Source organism: Canis aureus, chromosome 11 (genome assembly GCF_053574225.1).
Source record: "Canis aureus isolate CA01 chromosome 11, VMU_Caureus_v.1.0, whole genome shotgun sequence".
In the NCBI taxonomy this organism is placed as follows: Eukaryota; Metazoa; Chordata; class Mammalia; order Carnivora; family Canidae; genus Canis; species Canis aureus.
The window spans coordinates 61,205,222-61,229,457 of NC_135621.1; the positions used below are offsets into that span (position 1 = coordinate 61,205,222).

The 24,236-nt window shown below is 38.3% G+C and overlaps 1 protein-coding gene across 1 annotated transcript in view; it reads right to left on the bottom strand.

Annotated features, from left to right (window-relative positions):
• LOC144324185 (uncharacterized) overlaps positions 1 to 13,827 on the bottom strand; it is a 196,262-nt gene extending 182,435 nt beyond the window's left edge. The window contains exon 1 of the mRNA XM_077915461.1: positions 12,768 to 13,827. Coding sequence (XP_077771587.1) covers positions 12,768 to 13,071 — 304 coding nt within the window. The 5' untranslated portion in view covers positions 13,072 to 13,827. The remainder of the gene's footprint in view (positions 1 to 12,767) is intronic.
• Positions 13,828 to 24,236: the final 10,409 nt, after the last annotated feature.

A 24,236-nucleotide genomic window follows, 5' to 3' on the forward strand; every position in this document is an offset into this window, starting at 1 on the left:
TATTTTGTCTGAATTTAAAAGCATATTCTTAAATTCAATTTGAAAACATTATCTACATTACTTCATGAGTAGAAATCTTTGGGTATTCTAGACACTTTTCATACATAATTTAAGTTCAGTAATACAACCTATTGTTTGCTTTGATTTTTATTTTCACTATCTGACCAAAGAAAGCAGAAACAGATGGCTTTTCTGACTTACATTATTTTAAGCTACAAATATGTTGCCCACTTTTGAGCCTATGCAGTTAATCTGAAATCTGTCACACAATAAAATTAAATGCTCCCTATTTTAAGGTGGAGGCAGCATGGATTAAACAGAGTCAGAAGTCCTGGGCTCTCTTCCTGGCTTAGCTCTAACACACTACATGACCTTATGAACCATGTCACCTTGCTGAATCTCAACTTTCTCATCCATGAGGTAAGTTCAGCTATATCAGGGTTTCTCAGTCTTTAGTGCACATACTAATCACCCAGGGATTTTGAGAAAAGGTTCTTATCAGCAGGCCTGGAGGGGTGGGTGGGTAATGATTATGCTTTCTACTCAACTCTCAGCTGAGACCTCTGCTCCTGGTCTACACAGTACACTTTGAATAGCAAAGAACTGGATAAATTCCTGGACAAATGCTGCATAATTTGGGATTTCTATAAGAGTATTCATGAAAAAAGCATGTCATGATGTCCCCAATACCATCAGTCGCGTGTTCCCATCCTCTTAGTCATCACAGCGTTTCTGAGAGGAGCCTCAGAAAACTCAGAAAAGTTGAACTGCTGTCTCGAGATAACATAGTCATATTGCCAATATGTGGAAAACCTAGGACGGAATGCAGAGTCTTGTCTCCAACCAGCTGTGTTCAGGTCCCACTGTGTCTTCCATGGTCACCTATGTGTCCAACAGGCCCCGGAATGCATGAAGTTGAAGGAAACCTGACTATCTCATTTAGTGTCCTACACAGCCACATATTTATGTATATCTTTCAAGCTGCCTAAATATTGATAAAATCTAGTGGTTACCTGTTAGAGCTGACTTGACTTCTTTCTTTTTCTTTCACACCTTTCCATTATTTTGCTGCTCCCTCCAATTCATCAAGTACAGAAAAAGCCTCTCAGGCCAGCATGTACATTTCCAGTTTCAATTGCTACAGTACACGAGTTCTAGATCTTAAAGGCCAAAAAGCATCTATTTGACTAAAGAGCTATAAGGCAGCCATAAAAATTATGGATCACAGAAATAAGCAATTAGTGTTATCTTCAATTGCTTTATTGGCAGTATTCACTCGTTAGAATAGAGGCAGCCGTAAAACAGATTGCAACATACTGTATAACAGCATATGGGATTTTACATTATAATGCTATTCTCTGCCAAGAAGTCATATTTTCATTTGAATGCATGGAACAGATTATCATAGGGTTTCCAGCATTAGAAGTGGATGACCCTTACTTTTTTTTTTTTTTTTTTTTGTAGTTGTTGCTAAAAGGCAATTCCTGAGGTTATGACTAAATCAAAATATATTCGATGGCGAATAGGCCTGTGCTACATGCCTGCATTCTGGGCTACTGGAAACTGGGCATGTCGTGGAGCTACAGCAGATAATAAAGTCAATCTCTAACGTGGTGGTTAGAGGGAGAGTTGAGGGTTTGCCAGTCTTCCAAACCAGCTGGCGCCAATTCTGGAGGAAGCTGCTCACCCGCCCATCTCATCACAGCTGAAGTGCCACAAAAGACACCACGAGCACAGGGGTGGAAATAAAACAATAGGAATAATAATACGGAACAGAACAAGATCTTTATTTAACATTGGGAGATGTTTTCAAGACATCAACTCTGCCATTTTACAAAATGTGTGTGGGCATGTTTATATATTGCAGATAATGTATGTACAGACCTTCCAATACATACACCCTGGAACACGTTTCAACAGGCCAACCTCTCAGGAATCACCCCAGGCCGAGAGTCTAAGAGTTTCCCCAGCCTCTCACACATTTTATAAGTTCCAATATGGCACACCTGGAAATACGGCTAAATGCCCACTCTCCTGTTTCAAGTTGGAAAAGGAGTAGGGAAAAGTACATCGAACAGATTCTCTTTCCAAGATCAGCCTGTGATATAGCAAATGAAAGGCTTTGAAAGGCAGGATTGCTGAAAAGGAAGCTTGTGTGGTTTCAAATTAGAAGTCATATTGTTGCACTCACAGTTGATCAAATAAATATTAATCACCAAATGTATTTATGTCACTTCTCACGCAATTGCAATATATTTCAAATGTGTTTTTAAATGGTGGATAAAACACACTGGGAGGGCAAAAAAAAAAAAAAAATCTCCTTTTACAGAACCTCAGATACTAGGCAGTTAGAGGCATATGTAGTAATTTACCAGAACAAAGGAATATGTTTGAATTAGTTTCTGTGTGTTTTCTGCTATTTATTCAAATCTAGTAAAATCCAAATAATTTGATAGTCTTCAGATTCCAAGTAAAAGTAAACTTGAATCTTACAAAATGTTACAATGAATTAGTGTACTCACTTAAGTAATTTTTCTAGTCCTGTCTGTATGAATTACAAAGCCGTAAAAAATTAATTTTAACAAAAATTCTCATAATTTTTTAAAAAGATTATCCTAAATGATTACAAACACAATTAAATGCAACTAAAAAATGCAAAACAAAGTATAGAAAAGCTGCCCCTTTCAATATCCCTTGGTTAATTGGAGTAACATCTTCAGTCCTTCATTTCCATATTTGTATGTTTAAGGACTCCTCCCTTTCTTCATGGAGGGAATTGGTGAAAAGAAGAATTAGACTAAAAAAGTAAGCATGTTGCAACCTAGCCTATGCTATGTACTAGCCCCTATGGCTTGTGTCTATTGATATACTGTTTAAATTCTGCTTTAGCTGTCATGAATTTATTTGTAAAGTTGTATAATGACCATCATGCCTACAGCCTCCTTCCAAATTGAGCTTGAAAAATTTTTAAAGTATTTCTCAAGCGGTTAGGGTAATTTCTCATGAATGAGTACCTTGTTTTCTTTTTGAAGTAAGAAAAGTTGGTGGTTTTCCAGGAGCTACACAAGGGGGGCCCTTGACAAACTCGAAATGGAAACAGGAACCAGACAGTGGCTAGTTGATGCTTTTAGAAAACGCACGCTGACAGATTGAAGGTGTTTTATCAATGTATAACATACAGTGAAACATCTGCCTTTTGGTTCAACAGTATTTTCCTCAAAACCCCACCAATTTTCTTAATTTGGCAGCTGTGGCCTTGTGATTGAGGCGACCTTATTATATAGAAATGTTGAGAAGCAAGCTGTTCCTTGGGTCTGCAAAGTAGCAAACTCAAGGGATTACATATTTTTTAAATGTCAATGAGCATGTGAGTATGTATATGTGTGTGTGTATGTTTCACCAAAGAGGGTCTCACTGAGTCAGACAACAGTGACACCAAAAGTTAATGGAGAAAATGTTTTTTTAATATATTTATCTTGTTATGCAGTAATGTTACTTAATTCAGCATTGTTCAAAACAAACCAACGATGAATAATATCTTGCTATATAATGACTAGTTTTTCCTCTCCTTGCAATAAAGTAAAGCATTTAAGAAAAAAAAAAAAAAAAAAACACAAGCATCTCAAATAGCCTCTGCTTTGCTGCAAAAATAGACTGTGATGAGAGTAACTCTTCCAATCAATTATGCAGCATGGTTTTAAGTGAGGAAAAATTTCAACATACGTATCACTTCAAAATATATACAGCATGTATCTATATGTACAAACTGCGTAAATTTTGAAGGGCTACGAAGCATATATTTTGCTACACCAAAGCTCTGACTGTTAAATTGATTGCAAGAAAACTATAATTTCTTTTGCTGAAAAAACTTGAGCAATATGAATCTTACTGGGATTATTTAAACTCAGTGGTGTGTGTATACATCTATATGTGTGTGGGTATAAACAACAGGATTTCTACAAATTCTCTTCAGTAGGCTCAGAAGCAACTCCTCTAACTAAAATATTGCTCTGAAGTTGTCTCCTTTAAAAATGATGATAGTAAATGAACATACTTCAAATTCCACAGTCTATACATATGGACTCTGAACCTGTTCTGCACAGAGGGGGGGTCACCTAATGTCATTCACTCCCTTTATATGCATGCGGGGTTCATTAGTGCTCTCCCTTTAAGAGCACCCTTTTAAAAGAATGATCTGCCACATTAGCCAGAGCAATGTGACTTAGACTTTAACATATAAATGTATATGTACATGTATTTTTTTTTTTCATTTTGGCTGAATTCAAGAATGAGTCTGTAGGCTAAAAGAATTGATCTGTCACAAAGCAACAGATTGCAGTCAGAGACTGCCAACAAATCATAAGCAACAGTAGGTAATGACTAATTGTAACAGGAATGAGGGAACAGAGGGTGGGGATTGTTTCTGAAAAGGTAACAAAAAAAAGATCTTTCCCAAAAGAAATCAAACATTTTTGTTTTGATATTTGTTGTCGTTAAATCAAATAAGCATAGCACCTCTGCTCTTCTCAATAATTCCTAGTGAAGCTGATCAATTTGACAATTTCTAAGAGATTTGTGATTTTCCACCACAGGTTGTTTTTTGTTTTTGTTTTTGTTTTTGTTTTTTTTCTGTTCTTTTATTCCTATTAAGTACTATTCCAGGACACACTTTTGAGGTTTCTCAAGGAATTACTATTTTAACACACTCTTTGGAGCTCTACAGCCTAAATAAGAGTTACAGAAAACCTTAACCATGACTTCCACTTTGTGGTAATGAATATACAACATGATTTAAAAAAAAAAAAAAAAGCCAAGGAAAGGGATTTATGAAGATTTACAAGGTCCAAGAAATAGAATGGCAAGAACAATCATATCCATCTTTTTTATTGATTAGAATGTTGCAATTTTTAATTATCTATTCAATCTTACTTCCTCAGATTTTCATAAAATACTTCTTTCTAATTATCAACGTACACAAACATAAATTTGTTTACAGCAGAAACTTAACCTTCTAAAACTTTAATTTATGAAATTATTTGGAGCTTGAGGTACATAAAGAAATTAAACTCTGCACTAAGTTCAAATGCTTTGGGGACATTCTGTAAGTTTTGCTTTACTACAACAACAATTAGTAAGATTCTCTGTGTAGTTGAAACACAAGAATTTTGTGGCTCTCTGTGACTGCAGAGATTACAATGCATATTGGGGTCAAGAATTCTATATATTTAGAGGTGACCTATTTGGTTTAACCTTAAAGCTTTCGTTTCAACCAATATAGTGCAGCAAGATTGCCCATATACGTATTCCAAGTGTAAAAATAATGATTTCTTTAACTGATGTTGTAGGCTAGTTACCCTTATCTTTATGTTCAACTTTCTACAACATGTTGAACATCCAAGTTTATGTCTATTTAATATCTATGTACCAATATTCTTTGCCTCATTATTCAAAGAAATAAAGGAAGCTGAGGACTGTTCTTTCTTAATATTGTTAGATGTCCCCAAAATCGTTTCTTGACACACTCAACTCTTCCTCTGCTAGAAAAGAGAAGAGCAGTCCCAGATGTCAAATTAAAAAAAAAAAAAAAAAAAATTAGCCATTAGAGACATAGAAAATTGAAAGGAATGTTTGCAGAAAGAAATATCATAACCAAATTGGATGGCAAGAGGATGAAAATAATAATGTTGAACACGAACTATAAATCATTGAAGCAGCACATGTGAGGAAAGAGAAGAAGCTAGGGTCGCATGAGATGCCACAAGGACAGCAGGAACATTGTGAGAGGGACCAGGAAAAAAAATACCAGGAAAAATTGAAAGCTCTGACAAAGAGAAGTAAACCCATATCAGAAACCCAGGAACCACAGAAAATCAGAATTCTATTCCGCTAAATTTTGAATAAACTTCCCCCTGTTCTGCCTCTATTGTGTTCTGATTTTTTAATACTAAAAAACAGCTCAGCCTAAATCTAAATTGATAGGGGCCACATGCTTGGAATTTTCCATCAATCCATATAATTGGTATGCACCTAAACCATTCTTCTGTTCCCAAGAATCAGGAATTTTTAAGTTTGGGGGTTTTTTTTGTTTGTTTGTTTTGCTTTGTCTTCGGTATCAGGATATTTTGGAAAAAATATATATATCAGCATATCGATAACTGAAAGTCTGCTAAAGCTATTCATATTTATCATAAAACTGTTTAAATCTCCTAAGCGGTAAACTACAGAAGACTTCATGCTCCAGAATTCAATACAAGCATCATCAATCTCCCATTATCACCTATATTCCTTTTTAAGATTTATTTATTCATGAGAGACACACACACACACACACACAGAGAGAGAGAGAGAGAGAGAGAAGAGACACAGGCAGAGGGAGAAGCAGGCTCCTCGCAGGGAGCCCAATGTGGGACTCGATCCCGGATCCCAGATCATGCCCTGAGCCAAAGGCAGACGCTCAACCACTGACACGCCCAGGAGTACCATCATCACCTGTTTTCTTTACATGCAAGCACAGAGCAAGGGCCTAGCCACTCAACAGTGGTAATCTACTCTGGCCAGCACTCACAATTCAGGTGGTGCTTAGGGACTGCCAACACAAAAAGCCAAACGCCAGTGTTACAGACAGTACTCAGTTCACCAGATACAACAGAAATACCATAAGTAATTTGCAAGGACTGATGAAACATCACCTGAGGTGGACTCATTCATTCATCCATTCATTCATCCAGTATATGAATCATTTGTTTATTCATTCATTCAGTAAATATTTATCAAACACCTACCTACCATGTTCCTGGTACCATGCAATCTTACAGACTTCTATCTTAATATCATAATATCACACATACGGTGATGAAAATAATGCAGTTCACAATAATACAATGGTAAAACTTGAATTACCACCTCTTTTTCCCTGCATTCTCATTATGCCTGGCCTTTCATGAAGGTCCCATTCATAACTCTTTGATACATTTGAGTCATTTCAGGTAGATTCTCTGCTCATACTGAAATACTTTGTTAATAGTCAAGCTAGAATGTAAGCTAACATGAAACATTTTTCTCTTAAAATAAAAATGATCCTGAAAATATGTCACCTTAATATGAGTGAAATAACCTCTTAACCCCTCCACCAAAGAAAAGAAAGGCTAGCATGAAGACATTGGACTACTGGGATAGAGTAAGGCAGAGGAAGGTACAGGAAGCGAGGCATGGCACCCCCATTTCATTATGATGTCCAGGGCTATCTTAACTTCCACTCCCGGATGCATAAATTAAAATAATTCAGAACTAAGTGAGTCGTTATTCATATTATTTGCCTTGCCCAAGTTGCAAAGTGAAGTTTTTCCTATAATTTCATTCTGTAATTTGAAATCTTTTTTTTTGAAATCTAATTTTTCAATTGATGAATTTATAGATTTGAACCAAAATGAACAATCTCTATTTTTGTTGTTTCCAAATACCTCTAATTGTGTCACCAAAATGCAGGGACAGATTATGCACTGTCTTACGTATGGCCCTTCTATCCATTTTCTCTAGATTAACTATTATTTTTTGAGGTATTTTAACCAGAACTGCATATTCTATTATATACAGATTCAAATTCATATATACCAATATGTATCACATATTTCCATTATATATTAAAATCACTACTCATATATATATACCCTCAACAGAATGTTTTCCTCTTAAAATTAACTTAGAGCAATTTTAAGAATTTGGTCAACATCATTATTCCATGTGTTAAAATAAATAGGTAACTAGTGTACTTTCTATCCATAATAACTCAACTACAAGCATAATTTGTGGCAGATTTTGGCTAATAAACTGGAAAACAACAAATACTTAGGAGAAACCTACTAAAGCAATTCTTTGATGTAAATTAAGAATTAGCATCTTAGCCAGTTTTTTTCCTCCTAAAACGAACTTATAAATGTTAGTTGATTAAATAATTGTTTTCAAAAGTGACCAGTTCTTTGGAAGGCCCATGTAAAAAACAAAACAAAACAAGTGTCAGATTTAATAACTCTAGGCCCAAATTTGAACTTTCCTTTTGGGCGGTATGTGTAGATTCAGACAAGATCCTAGCATAACAGAGCACTTAGTGGGAAAAATTATCCAAACAACCCCCAATTGTTCCCTTTCACCATCTCAAAATCAGAGTTGGTGATTTGTAGGGACAGGGAAAAGTGGGCGAGAGTAATTCTCACAGGATTCTTAGGTGCGCCTTAATTTTCCCAGAGGGGACAGTGGCTCTTGAACCAAATTTTGTATGCACGTGGTTCCTTCCAGTTTACACCACAGCATATTCGACTTCTCTATGGAGCTGTCCTTAGCCACTGTGACCTCGGTTCTTGCAAGTGACAGTATGGCTTTCTGCTGATTTATTAAAAATCTCCCATGTTATGGCTCCTGTGTACTCTCTGGAGTGTGATCATGTGACCAGTATAATCACAATCTGTCTCCCTGCTAACATTTCTCTACTTTGGTTATTTGTTTGATAAAGTGAGGAGCTTCCCTTTTGTTGCCCTTCATCAGAGCTTAATGTCTTTACTTTGGGATCAATATACTTTATGAATAATTTTATTTCCTTCTATTTTTATGGTCTTTTCTCCTCATTATCATACTGAGTTTATTAGCTGGTGCTGTCAGTATCTCTACCCTGTCATATGTTCCTGAGGTACAGTAAATATCACTTGTGTTGTAATTAATATGCACACCCTCTGCAGTAATTAAAGTACAGACCCCTTCAACCAGCTGAGCTTCCTACACTAATTCCACCTTATCTTCATAATGAACTTATTGTAATCTGAAACTACTACTGAATATTGTTCAGTAAGGCTAGAAGAATGAAATCTAACGAGATGCAATAATATTTGTGAACATGTTAATATAAAAAATGAATTTAATTAGTCTAAATCTAATTAAATTTCCCATACAATTAAAAGCCTCCCCTTCCTTCCATTTTTTAAAATCTAACAAATGCCACATTACTGCCCTTTCAGTTATTTCTATAAAGCAGCAGACTGGACAAATGCTTTTTTACCCCCCTATAAGATACATACAGCAAAGGATGTATAGGATCCAGAAATTAGACAGTGATATAGTAGGGAGATGGCTGAGTCCCTCTGAGGAACTGCTATCTAAAATAGCAGACTTGCAAGATTGGACAAATCAAAAATCTGACTTTTCTTTAAAAAAAAATTCAAGCAAAATTGTTTACCAAATTTATCAAAAAGCTATGAATCAAAAAATATGTTTTAAAAATATCTAATGTCATATGCATATTGCAAGTGGCACTAAGGCACGGTCCCTGTCCCCAATGAGCTTATATTTTAGTGAAAAAATACACATTTTGATTCTGCAAATATTTATGGGAAATCTTCTAGAAATAACAGAGACAATGGGTATCACAGAACTTCTAAGCAGGGTGGAAAAGGAAAAGTCTAGCACTAAACCTGCACCTTGAGAGACAAGGGGAGAGCACTTGGGGCAGGACACTAGCTGCTGCTGTACATACTCAGTTTTGCTAGAGAAAAAAAGTCTGTGTAAGTTAGGAAAAAAATAGACACAAAAGACTAAATCAAGATACATAATTGGCACAAAGGAGGAACATGGTGAGCAACTGCATGCACATTTAATATTACACTTACATTGTCAGGAAACATTTCAACAAGAAAAGTGAGTGCTTGAAGTGCAGAGCTACACTAGGGAGACAGCTGGCACACAGGCCCTAAAGTTGGGTGAAGGGTCAGGCATGACCATAACAGTGCCAATAAATGGGATTATTTCAGGATGGAAAGATGTTACCAATAGGGTAGAGCCCTGCTTTTAAAATTACTCACAGTAAAGACGTGGATCTTGGAAGAAAAGAACAAGATACACACACACACACACATATACACCTGTAACTGTATTATCTTGAAAATTTAGAAGTGATTCAGTGGTCAAAACACTTGTCAATGAGGACAACACATCTACTCCCACAGTTATTTTCTTGTTTTCTTTAAAACTAGCCTGGCTGATGAGAGACTTATAAGACATGTTACCTAATGGATCATTTGGAAGGAAGTAACCAAGTTATGTCATCCTTACAGAAGCAGAATCTAAATTCCATCATTCCTTGGCATCTGTTCTGACATTCTCAGGGCAATGATGGATTGGCTCCCCAAGAAAAATCAACATCTACTCTTCTATTAGACTCGATATGAACTCAATTAAGAAAGAATAAGAAGCATTTAGAGCAACATCCCTGCAATAGTCTATAAAATTATCAGTGAGCTTGCTTTTAAATAGGAAATGTCCTCTGGCAACAATGCCTATCCCCACATCTCAACTACCATTGCTAACACCACACATGATTCTTTCACTGCTCTGCTCCCTATTTGGTCTTCAGCCTCCGCTTTGAAATTGCACTTTTTTCTTAATGCATTTAGTACACAGCAGTTTGAGAACCTAGAATCATCTCACGCCATTCCCTAATATAATAAAATGAAGACAACTTAAATTGTATGTAAATTATACCAGTCAGAAGGCAAAGGGTTCTGAGTTAGAAACCTGATAGTCTAGGAAGTTATCCTAAAAAGCCAACTTCTGAGAACACTTTGCAACAAAGAGCTTCAGTGATGAAAACAAATAATATGTTGAAATGTATTGCTACAGCTATGCATTGCAAATCAAAGGAACTAAAATAAAGTTAGGCATTCTCTAGAAGAGTGCTCACTATATTTTAAGGAAGATTTAAATGTACTTCAAAAGGGCAGCATGGAGAAAATGGAATGATACTGATACCAAAAATAAATTACAAAGAAAATCTGGGCTGTTTTGCTGTTAAAAAATAAAACTAAAACATGTTGACATTTACCTGATAGCAAATATGTTAACGTTGATCCTGACTTTCAAAGGGAACCTATGCCTATGTAGAAGAAAGTCTGATAGGAACAAATGGATATCCTAGAAGATATACTTTTAAAATTCCTGATTGAGAAAGTTTTGGTTATGCCACTGAAAATCACTGAATCCAGGTCAACCCATTTTTAAAGATGTCAAAAAGTGGGTGTACCTGTGTCAGTGTATGTGTCTCTATCCATTTGGATATACGAGAAAGCAAAAACTGGAGCTCAGAAAATTAAGTAATGTGACATTTCCTTCAGTACGCTCTACCAAAATATTAACTGAAAATATAATCATTTATCTTAATTTATATTTGTTCATATTTAAGCTTGTGTTCAGTTCACTGTAGGAGCTGAACTGGATGTTGAAGAATGGTCTCAAAGGACAAGAGAAGTTGTAAAAATTATGAGCAAGTGCTGGTCATAAGGTCTGTATTTCTGAAAATTGTTCATGTGAAGGACAGGCTTGGCTTTGGAGCAAATATTTTGTGACTCATGATTTATTTTGCATACTCAGCATAGTTTGGGAGCAATGCTAATGTTTATGGATATTGCACTAACTTGGAAATTATAGTGCAGTATTTGTAATTCAATGGGAGCTTTCTTAGAAAGCAGATGTACTTATATTTGCTCATTGGTAAGGTTAGTGACAAAGTCTAGGGACCAAAGTGGAAGACAGATGTCAACTCTATGCAGGAGTTTTGCACCTGTGATGCATGTGGTTGTAGAGGGGTCAATTTCAAACTTCCATTTGGTGATATATTCTTGATTCAGTAACAGCTGTGTTCATAAGGGAAATGTCATTAAGAAAGGTTTCATCATGAGCCTCCTGGAATCTTCTCTAGCTCCTCTCATCAGTTTGTTTATGTACTGGACCATCAATCCCTTAACATCACCCAGTTGAAACAAAGAATAAAACATGACAACTGAATGATAAACGAGATGGCAAACAGAACATGCTAGGATGCTTACCTGAAAAAATTCCTTAAAGGAAACCACTGATGAAAAGAAAGTTCAAAAACTGGGAAAGCTTAAGCTAGTCTCATTCTGTTCGCATACTGCATATATATATATATATGTATGCACAGTGTGTGTGTGTATATATATATATATATTTGCCTTTAAAATATATTCTTTATTAATACTAGTGACATTGGTATTTTATTGGTATAAAATGCAAATAGCAACATTTCTGCCTCCCGTCTTTTCAGAACTACTGAGGTGAGTTTGATAATGTACATAAAACCTTTTAATCTTCTGAATGTTAGAATTGTCATAATTTTCTTCTGTAGTTATCACTTTCCTTTGGTCATAAAAAGTCCTAATTGTATTATAAGGTGTAAAAGCAGAACCAAAAACTCCAATTTGCCTTCCTCTTTTTTTTTTTTTTTTTTTGTTTCCTCAGGCTTAACGGAATGGGATTCTAAAATTAAATTTCACTGGTTTACAAAACTCTCCTCTCAAATTAACACAGAAGTGATTGAAGGCATTTTTGGGTACACCTGCTCAACCACTATTTTAATGAGAAAATGATTTAGAAATTGGTAAACCTAATACTATTGTTGGTATGAACTAAGCCATATCTCATAGTACAGATAGCTGAGTAGAACCCATCTTGAATACTGATTCCTCCAACTTTCATTGTACCTAACTTGTTTCAAATAAAGACTTGTAAAAAAATAATAATAATAAAAATAAAAAATAAAAAAATAAAAAAAAAACAAATAAAGACTTGTGCCCAACTGCTCATTGGATGCCCAACATGTTTGCTCATGGCAGCTAAATAATGTATTGAGAAACGGTACTGTTAAAACGAAAAAAATTATTATCCCATATGTGTTCAATATTAAGACAGAGATGCCTATTGGAAATTACCTGCTCGGCCGATTCCTCCAACAACGTTCCCTTCAAGCTGTGGGCCCATGCTGGGAGCTCTGGCGAGTTGCAGCACCCCTAGCCAGCCTCCAGGGCCTCGAGCCGGTCCATCACCAGGGGCCAGAATCTGGCTCAGGAGCCATGATGGTGAGGTCTGCTGCTGACCTGCAGTGAGGACTGCACAGTGCAGTTCTGGGACATCTCCAGCCATGGCACTGTGGCGCTCTACAAGCTGAGCATAGCTGTCCTCTTCCAGGCAGACCACAAGCATGTCAACAGCCTGGCCCACTGGCCCGGCAAACATGCCAACAGGCTGCAGGAGACGACTGCAAGATGGGCTGCTTAGACATCAGTAGCAGGATCCGGTCCTGTCCGTGTAGAAGGTGGCACTCTGCAAGTACACAGCCCAGATGGAAGTGCTTGGCACCGCAAGCCAGGTGCTGATGCTGGAGCTAAGCGACGTGCCGCCAGGGGCGTGGGGTGGGGGGAAGCAGGGCCAGCATGGACCTACTCCAGGGCCTCGAGGGCTTCACATGGAAGGGCCACGAAGGGCTGAGCTCTCATCCTCTGGCTTCCAGCCCCAAGTGCTGGTTCAGTCCTGCCACCCGTTGCGGTCACATCCCCCGTGAAGCTCCATTTCGAGGGAAGCCTCAGGAGCCTTGTAGCCTTTTGACACGGCCTATGGCCTCTTCAACTACCAGTGCAAGAGCCCTGTGCTGGCCAAGGGCACCCTTCACCCCCACACCCCCCTACCCCCCTGGCCACGGAGGGGCTGTGCTCCCAGGCAAAGCTGCTCCAGAGGTCCCTGTGCTAGTCCTTCCCGTGCATCTGTGCAGGAAGAGCCGCGTCTCAGGCAAGAAGTCCCGGCTAATAGCAGGCGCAGGAGGCCCAGGGGGGCGGGGCAGGCCTCTCGGGAGGATGAGGCGGTACCGATGCCCCTGCAGCCCCGCACCGAGCCCTGCTAGCCGCACACTCCCCGCCGGGCACTATGCGCCGTCCCCACTTCCAAGACACGTTCCTCGGCTACGCGGCCCACCGGGGGCCCCCGTGCCGCACGGACTCTGGCTCCGGGCTTGCTGCGCAGGCGGGGCGCGAACCGCGAGACCCACACGGGAGCCGCGGCAGGAGCGCGCAAGGGGGCGCCGCTGACGCACTGCGCGTGCGCAGCCGCGTCGCCGGGCCGGGCATGCGCAGTCGCGCCCTGCCCGCCCTGCCCGCCCGAGGCCTCGCGGGGCCGGGCGCAGGTGCCTGACCTGCCGGGGTGCCCGCGCCTCCGGCCCCGCGTCGGAGGAGCGGCTCAAGGGGCTCACGACGCGGTCCTAGAACCGCTGTTCCTGCATCTGGAAGAAGAACATCGGCGCCGTCTCCTTCTGTGCCTTCACGTGCCACAGTCCGGGCTTTTACCTGGTGTTCCCAGTTGCAATGTGAATGCTTGGCCTTCCGCGCCCGGGGCATCGCGGAGCTGCGCACCTACGGACATTAGCAGGCTGCGTGATACTGCCCATGCCAGCCACAGGTTCATCCAAGCTGAGCCAGGCCGGTCGGTGGAACCCTGGATGTCACGCTGCCACCCCCCCCCCACCCCCCACGAACTTGCTTATGGGAGCTCAGGTCCTGTCTGCAGCAAGGGACCTGACACCCTAGAGCTACCAGAAGCCATACGCTTATACGCGCATCCGTGGACTTGGTCACCAGTGTCGACAGCATGCTGGACACAACATGAGATGTCAGGATGGAGGACGTTAAAGATTTCCAGGGCTCCTCAGAGGAATCTGAGAAGAATCTGAGGAACCTAGTGTGACAAGAGGCTCAGGTCTGCACCATCTCGATCCAATGAGGAAGGCCAGAACTACCAGCCACCTGCCCTGCTGGGAGGTAGGATCCAGCATCCCTGGCTCCTGCCTGGCCCTTCACTTGGACCTATACCTGCTTATCTGTGGGCTCCCGTCGGATCTGGCCACGTTGGCCTCGGGGTGTGGGCCCAGTACTCAGCCCAGAGCCTCGGGGGCAGATTCAGGTCGGCCCCTTCTATGGGTAGCTGGCCATCCTGGAAGCCCAGTGCCATGGGTTAGAGGAGAGCTAGGGCTAGCAGCCCATGCCACCTCCTACTCTACACACCATTCTTCCCACTTCCCTTTGCAGAGTATTTTTCTAATGCCTGTGCTGGGCTAGACAGTCATTTCTAAAATTATTTTGATACTTGCTCCTGGGCCAGCTTCCTCCCACACCCAGCCTGTGCATGAATGCACATGGTATATACATATATGTGACTGGGAATACTGCAGGGCATGCAGGTCTAGGACCTGGCTTGGTGTGGGGGTCAGGGGCCAGGATAGATTTCCCTTAAACTGTACCTTGGGGTGGTTTTTTTTCCTTTTATTTTGTTAAAATTTGAGTTTTAATGTCAAAAATACTGGTTTTACAATATCGAAAATGAGAGCACGTAGTAACTCTTAAAGGGGGAAAAAAAGAAAAAAAGACAAGAGCACCAATAGGATGAGCCAGAACAAATATTTTAGTTGTGATTTTCTACATTCTATGATTCTCTATACCCAGCATTGCTACCCAGAATGTTGAAGCCATGGGAAAGGAATCAGATACTTATTTTTAGCTAAAACATTATGGAGTTTATGCCTGAATTTCATAAATGATAAGGTTACCCATGTGCCTTTGAGAAAATGCTGAGAAACTTTTCTGAGCCTCAGACAGAAAATATAAGTTGTGAACTTCTTTAATGGCTGTGCCTTCCGAAGTAGAACAAAAGGAAAGAGTTATTGAGGTAACTAAAACAAAGCAAGAAATACTGCAGAAAAAGAGAAAAATATTTTTCCCCAGGTCTGAATCTAGCAGCTCAGAACACATGAAGGAGATGAATGAACTGAAAAGGTATTTGCAGCTGAAGAGATAGATGCTGAGCTATTATTTCTTCTGATGCTATGAGATATTTATTATAACAACAAAAAAAAAAATCTTGAAAATAAAATCAGCACCCAGTTTCTCAGCAACAACCTTCAGATTCCACTAGCAATGTTATATCTTAAACACTAGTTCATGTTTAAATATTTTAATAATGACTTACATAAAAATTTGTGTTTTCTATATCAACTGTGTCTACATTCAGATGCTATTTTCAGAATATTTCCTTTGATAAGCTTCTTTTCCCATATTATAATAATAAACTTGGAGCAAAATATTTTCTTGTCAGACCACTTCCCTGTCCTAAAACTAATCAAATCATAATATATAAAAACCTTTAAGTTTAACATGTCCTACCTAATTTTTTAAAGGAAAACATTAGAAGTATGTTATTTTAGAAATCAAAATTTTTGTAATCCAAAGAGCATCATGGAGTCCACTTTGAAAGTATGCTCTGCTATTCTTCTGGTTTAGAAAATAAAAATACATATAGGGCTTTACATCTCCCTTTGTGAGGTATAAGTTCCAGAAATCAAAGGACATTACTGAAACATCTATTATTTCACATTTTCCACTAAGTGGTTTCCATGGTCACATGACCAGAAGAAATTGCCACCATGCGTTAGTCATTAGAGGGATTGTAGTTTATATGACTGGCTTTCAGGGCTCCCACTGTGTTGGTATAGGTACATACAAAGTGCAAGAGGTGAAGGATGCTGCTCAGGTGCACCACATGGTACTGTCTTGGCCTGAAATATTTCATGTATCTCACAAAACTCTTGGACTCAAGAGATTCTTTGCATGGGAACTAAAACAAAACCCATTTAGTAGTAACCCTCATGCAAGACTTTGCTAAAATCAAATCTGAGATGTATTCTTTTTCAAATAAGACTTTGTCTTCTATGCCATATCAAAGCAACTTGTTGACAAGTGAAAAGTAAATTATACATGTGGTAAGTTTTATCTTGGTTTGCTTTCGGGGATTGCTTTTGTGTGTGTGTGTTTGTTTTTCTTTGTTTCAGTTTGTTTTGTTGTTGTTGTTATATGATGCCAAACAGCTGATTTCATAGATTAATTTTTTGTCATGGTAGGGACTTAATTAGGTTCTTTAATTTGCCGATATTTAGCACACAGTCTTAGAGACATAGCCTAAAAGAGAGCTTTCCACATTAAAGGATATACATTTAGGAGAAACACTATACAAAACTGAGTAGAAATTGAGAGTTTCAGGAATGATCTATACTGACTTGTGATTCCAAATCCACTTGTAATTTTTTCCCATTTCATGACATGTTCCTTAAAATGACAACAAAAAAAGGCAAAAAGAAATGTTATATAAGAACATCACATTACATATCTTAACACTGAATGCACTATGGTGAATTTATTTTTCATAAGTAGCCAGAACACCTCATTCCTGCATATGTAACTTAAATGTAACTTTGACACTACTCTCAACAAAAGATGAGGTATGTGCGCCCTCTCTTAAAAATGGGCTGGGGGATCCCTGGGTGGCGCAGCGGCTTGGCGCCCGCCTTTGGCCCAGGGCGTGATCCTGGAGACTCGGGATCGAATCCCACATCGGGCTCCCGGTGCTTGGAACCTGCTTCTCCCTCTGCCTGTGTCTCTGTCTCTCTCTCTCTCTCCGTGTGACTAACATGAATAAATAAATTTAAATTAAAAAAAAAATTTAAAAAAAAATAAAATAAAAAAAAATAAAAAAAATAAAAATAAAAAAAAATGGGCTGGAAAATGGGCTGGCTTTGTGACTGTTTTGACTAACAGAGTGTAGCTAAGTTGCTAAAGGCCATGAAGCTTCTGCTTTGTTAACTAAAATACTCATTCTTAAGGGTACCTGGGTGGCTAAGCGGTTGATCATCTGCCTTGGGCTCAGGGCATGATCATAAGGTCCTGGAATAGAGGTACTCATCGGGCTCCCTGCATGGAGCCTGCTTCTCCCTCTGCCTATGTCTCTGCCTCTCTCTCTCTCTCTCATTAATAAATAAATAAAATCTTTAAAAAATATATACTTGTTCTTAAAAGCTTGTACAAAACCCAGTTGCATAGAGGCCACTCTGCTGTGTAGGAGCCTAAACCCACCCAAAAGGAGAAGCCGCTTGCAGGTCTTGAGTTGACAAGGAGAGAAAGAGATGTCTAGGAGCCCCAGGTGCTAGGGCCTCTCACTTTTCTAGCCCTGGTCGCCATTTGATGGTAACTCCAAGAGAGACCCTGGGCCACAACTACCCAATACAACCCCTCTGAACTCCCACCCACAGAACCCATGAGAAATGGAACAATGGGGGTTTTAAACCACAAAGTTTAGGGAAATTAATATATTTATAGATCATGTGTTAACATGTTGAATATCTCCTCTGTACTGGGCAATATCCAGTGTACTGTGCCAGGACAGATTTTTGTGCCCCAAAAAGTTTAATTAATCCCTTCATCCTCTGTATTCTCAAGGCTCTTTAGACAAGTAAAATAGCACTAATTTCTTTTGTCCGTATTGTGTAAGTTGTATACATGTTTTTTTTTTAATTTTTATTTATTTATGATAGTCACAGAGAGAGAAAGAGAGAGAGGCAGAGACATAGGCAGAGGGAGAAGCAGGCTCCATGCACTGGGAGCCCAACGTGGGATTCGATCCCGGGTCTCCAGTATCGCACCCTGGGCCAAAGGCAGGCGCCAAACCGCCGCGCCATCCAGGGATCCCTGTATACATGTTTAATTATAAACCTCTCAATTCAGGATCTGGGTCTCAGTAAACATTGTTTCCCCTTTAGTGTTCTATAGCGCATACAGAGGTTCAGTGATTAATATACAGCACCTATCTGGATAAGAAAATTCAGTGCATGAAAATGATATCATTATCCCTCATGGTATAAATGAAAAGCTAATAAAGGTTTTAACGTATGACTTCTTTAAAATAGCTGAAGCTTTCAACTGGAGGAAAAAGTACTTTTTAGAACATTTGAAAATGTGATCTTTATTATTAAGCTTCTTATTGAAGCAGTCCAAAAAAAAAAAAAAAAAGGCCTTTTTCAAATATTCCTAGCCATTAGTAAGTAAGCCTTAAGTTATTAAAAAAACTATCCTTTAAACTAGCTTTGTTTCATTTGTCAAATAGTCTGTTTCCACAGTTCTAAGATAATTTTGTTCTAATTGTAGCCTTAAAAACGGGCCTTGGATATGATGAAAAAGTATGTAGCATCCCAGCCCTCTTAGTTACGATCTTCCTTCCTACCACTAGTCTATGCTGTTGCACTAAGTACAGAATGCTCATGCAGTGTCCATAGGCATGTTGAAAGGATCACTTTTGTCTAAGATTTTTAGCTCAAATGGAAAAAAGTCAAATGCCTGATTGTTTCTTCAAATTAGAAGCAAACAATTTAAAAACAATTCTGTTCACAAAAATAATTTTTTTAATTCATAAATTTAAGTATTTAAAACTTTGTCAATTCAGAAATGAAAACTCAAAAAAAAATCTCTGGGGGGAGGAGGACCTCTCTAATTTTGAATAGAGAGGCAATTCAATCCTCAGTTATACATTCTTAAAATTTTCAGTTTTTACTACTTTTTCCTGATCCTCTATCCCAGGTTGATCTACATTTAGTAATCAAATGAGTTTCCAAATCCCCATGAAGTCTACCTCAGCACTGCTTTCCCTACTTAACCCATTTTCTCCCCTTTCTATTAGTATAGTTCAGAACCTTACTGTCTGGAAATTGAATAATAGTGCAGGCAAACACTTATTAAGGACTTAATTGTTTGAAGCCCTGCACTAAGGACTTCATAGATGCTACCCTGTTTAAACCTCACATTAGCATGATGAAAAGGATTCTAAAATTACTCCTGTTTTACCCATGAGTAAAGCATTGAAGACTTGAGAACTAAGTAATTTGTCCAAGATCATAGTCAGTAGTGGTTGGAACCAACATGCAAATTAAAGAGTGGGACCCAAAGCTCAGTTCTATTCTGCTTAAAACTTGCAACAAGATGGAACTTTAAAATCTAGTCCTCTCCCCATTTGATGCTTCATTTTCCCTTGACATTCCTGCAAAGTTGTCAGCAGCCCATATTGGAACATCACCAGTAACTGTCACAATCATCTCCTATCATTCTATTCCAACTCAACTTCTGCTCTGTACCAGACTAATTGTTACCAAAGCTTTTTGTCATCATCTCCCCTGTGTTCAGAAAAACAACTCACATGTCTAAACAAAGCAACTATGACCACTTCAAATATCCTAAACTGGCCTCTAAACCTAGTTGTTCATACTCTTCAATTCACAACTTGTGGCCAGAATCCTATTTCTATGGTTGTCTATTTCCTTCATTCTAGAATATGGTCTTCACTGACTCTATCTCAACATATCCATATTCTTCTTATCTTTCGAGAGCCTCTTAAAATTGACACAACTTCTGCCATACATTGTTTTCTATGGTCTATGATGATTATAGGTCTGACAAAATTCAGAAATCAGGAGCTCTGACTTTGCCTATCCTCCTGACTAATCTATCAGCTATTTGAAAGTAATCACAATTTTGTCTTAATATCCCCTCTAAGATACTGCAATAAAACATCAAGAAATATTTGATAGATGCATCTATGCATGCATGCATACATGGATAGATGGATTAAAGCATTAAAAACAAAACAAATTCCATCGTTTCTGCATGTATGAAGTAATGCTTCAAAAATGTTTGAATTCAAATGACTGGCTTTTAATAAATCCTCTAGAAGCCCTCATACTACTGTATTGTTACGAATTAAACCAAGTGTTATCACTGCACTTAACAGGTTTTTAATTAATTGAATCAAATATTCGACCTGATTTAAAGAATAGTTCTTCAAAGTAGTTTTTTTTATAAAATCATACTTGATTAAGTTTATTGGTTAAATCCATTTGATTTGGTATAAAGCAAACATCTTATGAACCTTAACACTGTCATCTGTTCAACATTTTGTTACTTACAAATATAGAATACACACCTACTATTATAAACTACTATAAACCTATTATTATAAATACGAAGGGTAAACTGAAGGTCATCAGGGGTCATACACAGTGACCAAGAGGAAAAAAGTGAGCATTTGCTCTTTTACTATAATTTGTGCTGATTTGCATTTGTAAAGAAAAATAGTCAATAGAAATAGTTAATATGTGTGTATATGTGTCCTTCTTTCTTAAAAAGAGAAACACATGACCCAAAATAGTACTGGATTAAAAAAAAAAAAAAAAAGACTGCTAGTTAATTCACAGAAAAAAAAAAAAAAAGATTAAGATTCCAAACTGAAATATTTGAGAAATAATTAGCCCTTGGTAAAATTCATCGTCAAGTGGAAATTCATTTTTAATCATGAAATATATTTTTCCTGTGCTACTTTAGCTTTGTTTTAATTTGCTAGTTAGCAGTGCCCTGAAATATTAATAATTTGTTTAATAAATTCCTTCTAACTCTTAATAGATTTTTAATGAAGAAATTTATCTTAGAGATCTGTGTGAGAATTGATATTACATACTTTCTGAAAGTGTTAAATTATTGACCTCCGGAATAGTTTCATTTGAACTTCTATCTTTTGCTTGCCATCATCTGTGTTTGGATCTTCTTAGAAGCTTTGTGAAATGTTAAAAAAAAAAAAAAGAAGAAAAAAGAAAGAAAGAAAGAAAGAAAGAAAGAAAGAAAGAAAGAAAGAAAGAAAGAAAGAAAGAAAGATTATTGATCCTATGAGCCATAAAAGCAGATATTCTAGAAATGAGAAGAAAAATGTTTTTCAGAGTCAATACACAAAAAAATAATTTTTTCCAGATTATAGTGTCAAATCACTTATAATTAGCCTGATGAGGAAAATAAGCCACAGTACTTAAAATCTTGGGTTGGTGTAGAAGATAACAGTCCCATGGGGGTTCCATCATTGGTCTATTTCCTACAAAGCACACACCTAGAAGCAATTTCTACAGGGTTGCCTAAATGCCAGGGCTGTAACAGTCCAAATAAATCCCTTTTTCCATGCTGATTTTCAGCACATGGGAAGGTCAGCTCTGGAGTTTCACAGAGTCAAGGTGCATTCTATCAGAATTGCCAGGATGCTGACTCCCCTATTTTCTTCTCTCTTGGATTATGACAATAAAACACAATGCTCAGCTTTGAAAATAGGTAAATTTGTACAGAAGGGTAATTTATAGCACTTTCACACCCCAATCCATTCATGCCCCCGGGGAGAAATTTATACAGGGATTATCTGTGTAGATTTTGGAGACAAAATGGTTAGTGAAAAGCCTGTGAGCTTTGCAGTCAATCAGATCTGGATTTGATCTCTGGCTCCTCTGTTTACTAATTATTTAACTTTTGATTATTGATTTACTTTTTCTGAATCTGTCTCTTTACACTCTTACCAACCTTATAGAATTGAGGGGAAAGATTAAATGAGATGAAGCATTTATGATTTTAAATGTTTGTTACCAGACCCCACACATAATGAATACCAGTGGCTTTGGTGGCGATAGGTGACATGGTGGTCAAACCCACTTCCAAAGCCAATCCTTGCATCTGAGCAAGAATGGAGGCTGTGAATTAAACTCAAGGAAAGTTCCCTAGTGGATGTCATCCTACTATACCTTAAGGACTAATTCAGCATTGAGATTAAAACTCAGATTTGGTTGTAAATCTGCCATGGCCCAGGAGCAGGAGGGATGCATACTAGCAGTATTTCTTGGTCCTGAATGCCCAATGAGAGCCAGTATTGGGGCCTAGCTGTCATATCAGGTCAGACCTAGGTTCTTTCTGTTCGTTGTACTTATTTTATTTTATAACATTTCCCAACAGAGAAACCATAGGAAATCTAATTGAATTGTCTACATCTCAGTTTCCTCATCAGCAAAATAATGAAAATAATGACATATCCTTAATTCACAACAATTACTTCATGCTAACTATTATGCCATGGTAATATTAGCAACATAGCTTCGATTCAGATCCTTAGACAACCTCTTGATTGTATTTATACAGTATTACATTTTGTGGCCCTGTGTTTCAGAGTTCCTTAAGTAGAGTTCCCAAGTTTCTTTGACCACTTGTTCTTAGATGCTCTGAGAAAAAAGAATAATAAAGCATTCCATGGTCAAAATACATTTGGATAACACTAAACCTTATACCTCTTTCTTGAAGTTAATACTGGCATGTTAAAAGCCTTAAGAAATTATTCAGCAAAGAAACTTAGACAACCCAATGGTCCCCTGTGAATGTTTCCCAAAATATTAAATATACAATAAAAATATTAACTGTGTAGCTTCCTCCCCACCCCCCGCCCTTTCTTTGTCATAATGTCTTTTGGGATGAGTGTTTAACAGAACATACAGTGGGAAACATTAATTGCCCTGTTGTCCTCAGATTAGCTACAATTTTGTACTAGGTGCAAAGGATGTGAATTGCCAGATGATAGAAACATCACAGATGGATGGAGCTGATACTTTCTGATGGCTGCAGAAACCAGCTCTGGCCAACCCATGTCCACTGTCAGGGGTCCCTAGGCCCCACATAATAAATTCACTTTGTAACTACTAAGTGGACTTGAACATTTGTCCTCATCTTTTAAAGTTGCCCTGTCACATTGAAAGAGGTAAATGCTGGGAAAAGGGAAAGTGACACATGCAAGACCTAGAGAAACTTGATGGAGGCATTAGCATAACTAATATGCATCACTGAGCATGGATATCTTGCACTGATAATCACATACACTTATGGATATGATTCGGGATTCTGTGAACATTTAATTACAGGCAAACTAGACCAAAATCTGAAAAACAAATCAGACCAAAATCTGATTACTGCAGGGAGGGTCAGGGGATGTTACTGTTAGACTTCTTAGCACCTAGCCAAGCAGCAAGCCTTGTCAACTGACCTACTACATACAAGATACAGTACTACTCACTGAGTGTACAGTGATTCAGAAGACATATACATGCTCTCCTAAAAGGGTGTCTGGCACATAATAGGCCCTTGCTAAATAATTGCTGAATATATAAACTAATACAGGGAGTTTTACTAGGTCCTACAAAAAGGCCTGGATTTATATTACAAAATTAAGATAAGACTATGCTGGTATTCCTTATGAATGTCTGGTATTAACTGACTGAAGTTTACATCAAATAGTCTTGGTCAAATTTTCAGTCAGGTTCTAATCTGCTAGTTGTAGAAAAGAGTTAAGGATGAGGCTGGTAAAAGGGCTAGTTGAAGTTTTTTATGGGAAATAAACTGAAATTTGGTGTAGGTCGATAGGGAAAGCAAGCATGTAATTGACCTAAGGAAGTCAGACATCTGGGGCTGTACTTTGAGGGAAAGAACATGGTCAACCTGGAGCCTGAAATGTCTCAGGGAAATATATCTGCAAAAGAAGTCTCAGTTAATGCCTGGATTTTGGGTTAGAATTCAGCAGAGGGATAGTACAGACAGTTGCCACAAGGAAGAATTTTTTCAATAGAAAAGACTACAGTTTGAGGAGAGAGTAAACTATGAATCTGATTGGGAAGGAAGTGCAGGTGCAGGAGAGAA